Source organism: Ostrea edulis, chromosome 6 (genome assembly GCF_947568905.1).
Source record: "Ostrea edulis chromosome 6, xbOstEdul1.1, whole genome shotgun sequence".
Lineage (NCBI taxonomy): Eukaryota > Metazoa > Mollusca > Bivalvia > Ostreida > Ostreidae > Ostrea > Ostrea edulis.
Genome location: NC_079169.1, coordinates 15078944 through 15089487, shown reverse-complemented (window position 1 = coordinate 15089487; position 10544 = coordinate 15078944). Strand labels below are relative to the sequence as shown.

The following is a 10544-nucleotide window of genomic DNA, read 5'->3' as shown; positions in this document are numbered from 1 at the left end:
TTTACTTAGAAGCAAACTAATGCGCAGTAAATTCTCCGTGTGAACACGGTTCAGATTTAATTAGCATTAACTTACGATAAATGCGTATTAAATTCTTTGTGTGAACGAGGCATTAGATAAAGTATTTCTAATGGTCAACCAAAATTTGAATATCAGTTGTTAAGTTAAAAGTGAGATACAGCACTCACAATACTTTGTTCAATGTTATGTAAACAAGGCTTGTGCCATGTTTTTGTTTACATATAGATATCTTAATAGAAAATAGCATGTTTAAAACAAAATGAGATGCCAAACACTTTAATTGTTCAGAATTAACTTGTAAATTGAAAAAATCTGCTTTAAACAAAACTTTTACTAGTACATGTATATTTAATCCATGTAAACAGAAATATGGCAGTCAAATGAAATCAAAAGAAAACTCTGAAGACAAATTCTAAAAACTACATTTGATTTAGGATTCAGTGGTAAAAACTATAGAATTTATAGCAAGGAAGTGAATGTTGACTGATGGTATGATTTATTGCAGTGCAATAACTGTGAATGTTGACTGATGGTAAATATAATCTGATTTATTGCAGTGCGATATCTGTGAATGTTGACTGATGGTAGATATAATCTGATTTATTGCAGTGCGATATCTGTGAATGTTGACTGATGGTAGATATAATCTGATTTATTGCAGTGCGATATCTGTGGATGTTGACTGATGGTAGATATAATCTGATTTATTGCAGTGCGATATCTGTGGATTTTGACTGATGGTAGATATAATCTGATTTATTGCAGTGCGATATCTGTAGAGATGTACTATATATTTGCCACACTCTGGGGCCGGGAGCAGTATGCTCTGTACGGAATCTTGTTCATCGTGTACGGAATCCTGATCGGAGTCACTGGCTGCATTTCTGTCGCCCTCACCTACTTTCAGCTTTCAGCTGAAGACTATCGATGGTGGTGGCGATCCATCTTCAGTGCTGGGTAGGTGTTGATTTAAATATACTGACTAGGTCTTCTGCCATGGACTTATGGATCACAGATCTTTATGAAATGACTTGCACAGTGTGAATTATTAATGCAAGGAAAATTATGTTTCCACCTAAAAGGGATTTCCTTAAAAAAAAGAAACCTTGAGATGCGTTAGTTTAAGTGGTTCAGAGGAGACTCGGATCTTGTTGCACTGCTAAAATTGACATTTATCATCACATACACTAAAATGGTACCTTTAATGCTGATAAATGTTTAAGAATTATCAATATTTAAGAAATCCAAAGAACTATGCAATTCAAATTTATTCTCAATTGTTTTTCTTAAATTCAAGGAGAATTAGTGGAGTTATGAGAAGAAAACAAATCTGGAATATTCTGACATTTATGACATGAAATGAGCATTGTCTTCCGTAGCCTTAAAGAACTCTTCAGCAAATTTTGACAAAAAGATGTTTTCATTTGAAAAAACAAATGCTATAACTTGGAGACACTTTTATGTAATCTTTGGTGGGCCAGCATTTACCAATGTAGTTTACATATTTTATCAGGAATTCTTTTTTTTTTTTATCTGTGAAGTCCGTTGACGAGGCTTATGCTGTATTTTCATATGTTTTAGTGTGATTCGGATCTTGGCATCTTTTGCACTGAAACAAGAGAGCTAATTTTGATTTATAGCTTGCGTTAAATTGCAAAGTGTATTTCAGAAATAAATTTTGTTTTTGAAAATACATGAGGGTGTGAACTGTGATTATGTCGGCATTCTTCATGTAAAGTGTTAGTGCCTCACGAAGAACATGTAAAGCGTTAGTGCCTCACAAAGAACATGTAAAGCGTTAGTGCCTCACAAAGAACATGCCAGCATGAAGCGTTGCTGTTCATACCCTCATGTATTTTCAAAAATGAAATTGATTTCTGAAATATATGGAGTTTATTTGATATATTTATTTTCTACTTTCATTTCTGTCAGAATTCCCAGCTGTTAAAATAGACCTACAATAAATGTACATGTACTATTGTATTATTTGTAGTGATACATTGTTTGCAACTGTGTGCATTCATGGCTATCTTACACAATTTGTAGAATAACAAAGGCAAAAACATTGGAAATGTAAATCTATATTGTAGAAAACAGTAGCATAATTATCCAAATAGTCCATGATTATAACTGCACTGAATAGTCCATGATTATAACTGCACTGAATAGTCCATGATTATAACTGCACTGTAGCGTGAATACAGTCACACAGTAGTTAGGGCTATACGGACCGTGGATATCGGCCGGGATAACTCAGTGGTTAGAGCACCTGACTAGTAATCCCAGGGTCCCAAGTTCGATTCCCGGTCCAGCCAAAGATTTTCTCCTCTCCTATATTAAAACTGGTGCCATTGACCACCTCTGCACTTGAAGGTTGTCCTGCCAGGGGCAAAAAGAATCTGGGTCGTGTCTTTTTGTCAAAGTAAAGGAGGGAGGAATGTAGTAGTTAGGGCTATATGGACTGTGGATATCACCCTGGATAGCTCAGTGGTTAGAGCACCTGACTAGTAATTCAGGGGTCCCAGGTTCGATTCCCGGTCCAGCCACAACTTTTCTCTTTCCCTATGTTACAATGTATTATGTTGTCAACGATCATGCATTTTAGATTTATAGAAACTGCCTAACCAGAGAAAAATAGAGGACATTATTTTGATGATATTGATGTTATTTTTTCAGATCCACTGGCATTTTTGTGTTCCTGTATGCACTGTTCTACTACTTCAAAAGGTCCAACATGTCGGGTGTCTTACAAACAATCGAGTTTTTTGGCTACACTTTCCTGACCTGCTACGTTTTCTTTCTGATGCTCGGAACAGTCTCCTTCTTCGCATCCCTGCATTTTGTCAGATACATTTACGTGAACTTGAAAATGGACTGAATGTAAAGTTGAAAAATGAAACTTTAATTTATTTTTATTTTTCAGTCTGTTACATTATATATTTGGTTTTAAAATTGTTATTGGTTAAGGAAAGCTGGATATTGTGTGCTTCATCAATGTCAAGAATGAGTATAATTTTTTAGTTGTTCAAAACTGTTGAATCATAGATCACATCCTACGTGTACAAATGTTTGTCAAGATGTGTGTTTACAATGCTACACAGTGTGTGTCTCTTGGTTAAGAAATAGGATTGATTCATGTGATAGTTGTACCCTCAGCATGTAAGCTGTGAGGGGATGTGCTGGAATGACTATATCTTATACCCTCAGCATGTAAGCTGTGAGGGATGTGCTGGAATGACTATATTTTGGTGTTCCTCTTTTGTTTTCTGAAGATGAAAACGTGAAGGACAGATCTTTAATTCCCAGTCTGTGGAAAATTGCATCCACACCAACCTTGTCCATACATGTGAGGACCATTACTTACGAGTGTGAATGCTTAGCATACATGTGATTTAGATGCTGCATCAGAACGACTCTTTGTTACGATCCTATACCACTCTCATTGGGAGAGTATCGAAAGACTGATACTGAAGTAAAAAAAAAAATATGGCCGAGGCCAGGACTGAGTAACTGATGCAGAATTATTTTTTTTTGAGTTTCATACTTACATGTAGTACAAAGGTTACTTATGGACAACAGGTGTGCTCAGGCCCACAAATGACAGTTACATTGTAGGTCAAGGTCACTGGGATTGATAGTGCCACTATTCCAGTGGTATCCTGTGTCATTAGGACAGGTGGAAAATTATTGCAGGCATATCCCTCCCTCGTCAGTTAAGTTTTTGTGTTCATAAATGAAGGTGTGTGCTGTTTTTATAAACTAAAGAAAAGTGATCCATAAATTGTGTAATTTGGGACACCCATACATTGCATTATTAGGGACCAGTTTTAGGGTAAAAAATAAACCATGGAAATTTTATGTTGGTGAATGAAAGTGAGTGAATGCCAAGAAAATGAACACAGAGTAATAGTGGAATGCATCGAAAGTGGGGCAAACGGTGAAAGTGGGACAAACAGTGAAAGTGGAGCAAACAGTGAAAGTGGGACAAATGCTGAATGTGGGGCAAACACTGTTGAGTGATTACTGGACCTTTTTCCTGGTTTTTCAAAAATCAAAATTTGATTGCTACAGAAAGAATAAAGAAATTGTAGATGAGTCTGTTTTAATTATTCACATTATGTTGATTAACCAAAAGGTTTTGATCTTTTTGTGAAACTGAATTATCTCCATTTGGAACTTGTTTTCTACTGTCTATTTTCACAATCCTCACAAAATTTATTAAAGCATGTTTACAGTCAGAAATACTAAATACATGTAAAAGAGAGTGAATATACAAATGGTGAGCCAAATGTGAATGCTACGGAAGGAATTGAGTGCTGAGTGATCATTGGGTGGAAGCAAGCATTGAGAGCATGGAAGCAAACAGAGCAAGTGTGGAGTGACTGGAGCGAGTGTGGAGTAACTTAGGAGCGAGTGTGGAGTGACTTAGGAGTGACTGGAGCAAGTGTGGAGTAACTTAGGAGCGAGTGTGGAGTAACTTAGGAGCAAGTGTGGAGTGACTTGAGAGCGAGTGTGGAGTAACTTAGGAGTGACTGTGGAGTAACTTAGGAGCGAGTGTGGAGTAACTTTGGAGCGAGTGTGGAGTGACTGTAGAGTAACTTAGGAGCAAGTGTGGAGTAACTTAGGAGCGAGTGTGGAGTAACTTGGGAGCGTGTGTGGAGTAGACATAAAGAAGTGGTAGTAGATTGTTTTGGGGGACTATACCCCATTTTCCTAGAATATAGTTTCTTGGCAGATGTTATTATCATTTATCTTTATGTATGAAATGTACTTTAACATTGTACTTTAACAGTACATGCTGTTTGGTTGAAATTTATTTTTTAAATAGTTTGCTGATGGGAAAATAACATTGCATAATGAATTGTTTTAGAAAGTAGATTTTTATTAGGAAGTTCATTTTTTTTTTTTGAAACAGTATGGTATACACTGTGATTGGACTTTTTGAATATCCTGTTGATGAGTCTTCCCAATGTACTATATTGTGGTAAGATGTACCGACAGAATATAGTTTTGTTATAATAATAATAATAATAAGACCTTTATTTAACCAGGATTACATATTTAGCGATAACGCTAGTTTTCAATATGGTCCTGCATATAACATACATACAGACAGATATTAGTAAAATAAACACAGATTAAAAGAAGTAGAATACATATAAACTTAAGAAATAATTATGAATGTAAGATAAATAGAATACAAAATGAAGCTTAAAAAGTATGGTGATAATCTCTAAGATAATTTCTCTTAAAACACGCAACACTCGTTGAGTTTCTTATGTTTTGATTCAAGGCATTCCACACTGTGCTCCCTGAAATGCTGAAAGATCTTCTATAATATTCTGTTTTTGCCCTGGGTATATACAAAATATTTGAATAAGAATTTCTAGTTTGCCTCTGACTGACTTCTGATACATATTTAAAAACATTTAAATAATCTGGCATTAAACCATGTAAAACTTTATACACTAAAATGACTTTTCTATAGACAAAGTAATCTGATAGAGGCAACCAGTTAAGTTCTGTAAACATGACATTAGATGGTGTTTCAAAATTTCTGATGTTAAGAATTACCCTTGCAGCTCGTTTTTGCAATATAAAAAGCTTATTCACATTTTCAGCATTTCTTGGATTGCTCCATATAGTACAACAATATGTAAAATGTGGAAAAATCATAGTATTAAAAATCTTCAGCAGCGCATCGTTTGACATAAAATATCTTATTCTTCTTAAAATGCCAATTCTCTTGGAAATCTTGTTCATAAGTGATTCTATATGACTTTTCCAGGACAAAGTTTCATCAATAATAATACCAAGTAATTTTGACTCCTGAACACATTCTATGACATGGTTATTTATCACTAAATTTAATTTTCGATACTTTGATAATTTTTGTGCCGATCCAATAAGCATACATTGAGTTTTAGACAGGTTTAAGCTTAATTTATTTTCCTTAATCCACATTATACTGCGCTGAAGATCTTCATACATCTTTGACTCAATATTTTCCACTGACTTATCTGTTACATCTTGTGAAGTATCATCTGCATACATATTTACATGAGAATGTTTCAGTGCTTGTGGATAGTCATTAATATACAGGATAAAAAACAATGGGCCTAAAATAGAGCCTTGCGGAACTCCAATGGTTACATTTCTTTCCTCCGATAAATTGCCTTTCCAAATAACTCTCTGTGTACGATTTGTTAGATATGATTTAAACCATTCAAAAGTATCATTGCATATGCCAAATGACTTGAGTTTGTGTAATAAAACCTTGTGATTTATAGTGTCAAATGCTTTCCGTAAGTCTATAAAAATTACACCAGTAAGTTTACCTTCATCAATATTTTTAAGCCATCTATCTACTAGAGAAATAAGAGTACTTTCACATGAGTGTTTTGGCCTAAAACCAGACTGACAATCTGTAATTAGAGAATTTACTGACAAATACTCATAAAATGAATTAAAAACATGCCTTTCTAAAATTTTGCTCACACAAGGTAAAATGGATACAGGCCGATAATTATTAACTAGACATTCATCCCCTGATTTAAAAAGTGGTACAACTCGTGCCTTTTTCCAGTCATCTGCACAAGTACATGAAGATATGGAATAGTTGAAAATATATGCAAGAATATCACATACACTGTTTGATGAAAGTTTTAGAAGTTTGACAGAGATACCATCCAATCCTGTTGCCTTTGATGCAGACATACATTTTATCTCATTTTCAATAAATTCTGCAGTTATACCTGGTATTGTATAAGAATTTTTAGGCATTTGTTCTTCAACTGTAGGTAAAGTGTCATCAAAATGTTTTCCTAGCTCATGACCAATGTTACAAAAGTAATTATTAAAACATTCGGCAATATCCTTTGTATCTTTAAAAATTACGTTATTGTCCTTAAGAAATGTACAGTTTGTATTCGTTTTCTTAGATGGTAAGAATTGCCTAAGTTTGTCCCACATGTCCTTGGGCTTGTTTTCTGCCTGGGAAATTGCTTCCTCAACAAATGCATGTTTTGCCTCCCTGATCTTTTTCGTCACCCTGTTTCTTGATGCTCTGTATAGGTTCCACGCATGATCATCATTACTCTGTGTCGCCTTTTTAAAGAGGTGTTCACGACAGTGCATTTCTGTAAGTATGTCATCGTTTATCCATTCTTCTGAACGTGAGTTAATTCTTCTTTCTTTTAGAGGAATGTGTTTATCCACCACTTCAAAAAATTTAGAATAAAAGAATTGCCACATAGTATCAATATCCACCATTTCACATATGGGACTCCAGTCAATAGTGTTTAGTTCTTCTTGAAAACTGCTCTCATTTAAGTTTTTAAAATTTCTATATTTAATATGAACGTGACTGTTTGCACCGGCTCTAATTTTACCATTTACAGCGTAAATCAAGTTGTGGTCACTTAATCCTATTGGGAATACTCCTGATGAAGAAAACTTATCCGGACTATTTACATAAATATGGTCAATTAAAGTACTGGAGTCTTTAGTTTCACGTGTAGGGTTTTTTATCAGTTGCTGAAATCCAATGTTTTTCATGATAGTCTTTAAACGCTTTGTCTTGTACTCATCCACATTGAAATCGCCCATAATTAGAATATCTTTGTGTTCTGCTATTAGTTGTTCAATCCGCCCCTCAAACTTCTCTAACCAATCTACTGTGGAATCTGGAGGTCGATAAGATAAAGCACAGGATGTCTTAGTCGACTGCCCAATAGAAATCACAAATTCAAGCATTTCCAAATCATCCATGATTTTTATGTTTGTAATGGTAAATTTTTCTTTAATGTAGACTAATATTCCACCCCCATTCCGGTTTCTATCCCTCCTCAGAATTCTGTAACCATTCATTGATATTTCAGAATTTTCTATTTTGTTGTCCAATTTACTTTCAGTCAAGGCCAGAACATCAAATGCACCTTTACGTAGCATTATTTTGATTTGATCCAATTTACTTAAAATTCCTCTCACATTCAAGTGTGCATATAAAATTCCCTTAGGTACAGTTTCCAAAAATTTCTCAAGAGATAGGTCAACATTAAAGCCAGTTGAAATTTCACTTATACAAGAGTCACACAGCCATTCTACCTGATTAGGAATTTCCATGGTTTGGGTTGTAGTTTTCACTACCTGATTACATCCAATTGTTGGCCTTCAGACGGAAAATTTCATTGTTGAATGCATCACTGCCCTGTTTATCATTCTGTACACGGTAAGGGTCATAAAAAAAGCTCAGGATGAAATATTTAACTGTAGTCCATTACAATTCAAATGTTTTATATCTTTCATCTACTGTAAAGAAGTTCCAAGATTTCATGAAGACCACCAGGCACTCGGATTTCTCAATGTTTTGTTTGCTGTTTATTTCTCAATATAAGCAGCAACCTTTCCACTTGACATAAAACATACATATATTTATCAAAAGAAACATTATGAAAAATTCAGTTATTAGGAATAATTGTCTGTCTGTCTGTATTGCTGCGATATGAAAAACAATGGAAGCATAGGGTAATTTCTTCAACCATTTATATACAGAAATACACGCATACCGGTTCGCTTTGTAACCGGGAGGCTGTGAGTTCAAGCCCTGCTCGGACCATGGTTGCATCAAACCTAAGACGTTTCAATAGGTAATGATTACTCCTTCGCCAAACCCTCGGCATTTAGAAGTGAGAATCACGGATCTTTTAAATATGACCTTAAAAACGGAGGTCCCATGTCGCGGCAGGCATTGGCATGCTAAAGAACACGGCTACGTAGAAATATGAATTTACTCCTTAGGAATATCTTAAACACTTGAATACATCTTTCTTGTTGTATATATTCACACCAGAGTACATGTATGTTTTGTTTAAATGTTGGATTACGGTAACTGCTGTGACATGGAATAGTCAAATTAACATTTTGTCTCGGACTTTGCAGGATGATACATGTATCTGGGATTTTTTTTTTCACAAGTAAAATTTGATGAAAATATTGAAATTTACTCTGAATTTTATGATTGGAATGGAAGTTATATAGCCATAAATTTGTAATATCTGTGGTTGATGTAATAAAAAGTATTGCAAAAAAGAAAATTCGTCCGGGACTCAAAATTTATTTGTTAGATCTATTTTGAAATTTCATATAAGATTAACGAAGAGCTAGATTATGACATGCGTTGATGAAGTGCAAGCATATTTACATTATCTGGTTTATGTACAAGAGAATAGTAGAACTAATCCTTTAGAATACTGATTTTTGTGTGAAAAATCCCATAGAAACCTTGAAACTTACCAAACTTATTTTCTTGTGAAAAATGCAGTGTGAGAGTTGTGAAGCTATGTAGGTTTATAAACACTGTGTATTCTGTTAAACCCATTGTATGTTTTTAATCACTTTGGCTTGATGCTGTATTCATGGTAATCTTTCTTTTTTGTTGTTGAATCATTCAAAATGTGTGATAATTGTTGATATTACATGAGTGTCTTTGTGAGTTCTAAGCTGCTCTACAATATCAGAAGATTTTTTTTTTGTGCATACAGGAGTACTTGTGTATATATTAAGTTTAAGGATGGGTGTCTTCACATGATATAATGTTATTAGAACTTGGTTATTGCAACTAAAAATTGTTTTTTAATCCTTTATCGCAAGACATTCAATGGATTTAGAACTAGAAATGATGTTTGAACCAGTTGTGTAAAGTCATCTGACATCAGAAGAGTGGTGTGGAGAATGCTCAATGATGTGTGAAAAAAAATTAAGATCAAGGTGATGTTTTCAAGATTTATTTACCATATTATGTAATGCTGTCAAGTATATGATTTATATGAATATATTTTCATTGTTACATTTATCAGTTTCTCAAATATTGTCTTGGTATGATCATTATAATGACTGCTTATCTAGGTCTATAAATACTGTAAGATCTTCTATCTAGGTCTATATAAAGACTGTAAGGTCTTCTATCTAGGTCTATATAAAGACTTTCTAGATCTATGAATACTATAAAATCATCCTACTATAAAATCACATACTAGGATGGGGGTCCAAAATTGATAGGAAAAATCACAATCCTGTCTTTTGTTTTTCCTGTTCACTGTTGTTAAATCATGGAAGATTTATTCATACCATAAAAACAACAAAAACGAAAATCCCCTACTAAAACGTGTGATTTTACAGTGATGGCAACACCTGGTGTTGTGTTGGGATCTCTCACAAATTCTGAAATAGAAAAAAATTTATATTGTTTTGGGATACCTGTTGAATAAATCTAAATGGTATTCTAGATTTTGTTTGTTTTTGTTGCAGCTACTGAAATTATTGAAGACTATCTTGTAGAATGTCTGGTAATATACACACATTGTAAGCTGACATGAGGATGTAGAATGTCTGGACACACATTGTAAGCTGACATGAGGATGTAGAATGTCTGGTAATATACACACATTGTAAGCTGACATGAGGATGTAGAATGTCTGGTAATATACACACATTGTAAGCTGACATGAGGATGTAGAATGTCT

At 34.3% G+C, this 10544-nt stretch overlaps 1 protein-coding gene across 1 annotated transcript in view; it reads left to right on the top strand.

Annotated features, from left to right (window-relative positions):
* Window positions 1–10306, top strand: part of LOC125645625 (transmembrane 9 superfamily member 1-like) — a 67048-nt gene extending 56742 nt beyond the window's left edge. The window contains exons 14-15 of the mRNA XM_048871252.2: window positions 787–978; window positions 2698–10306. Coding sequence (XP_048727209.1) covers window positions 787–978; window positions 2698–2899 — 394 coding nt within the window. The 3' untranslated portion in view covers window positions 2900–10306. The remainder of the gene's footprint in view (window positions 1–786; window positions 979–2697) is intronic.
* The last annotated feature ends 238 nt before the right edge of the window (window positions 10307–10544 follow it).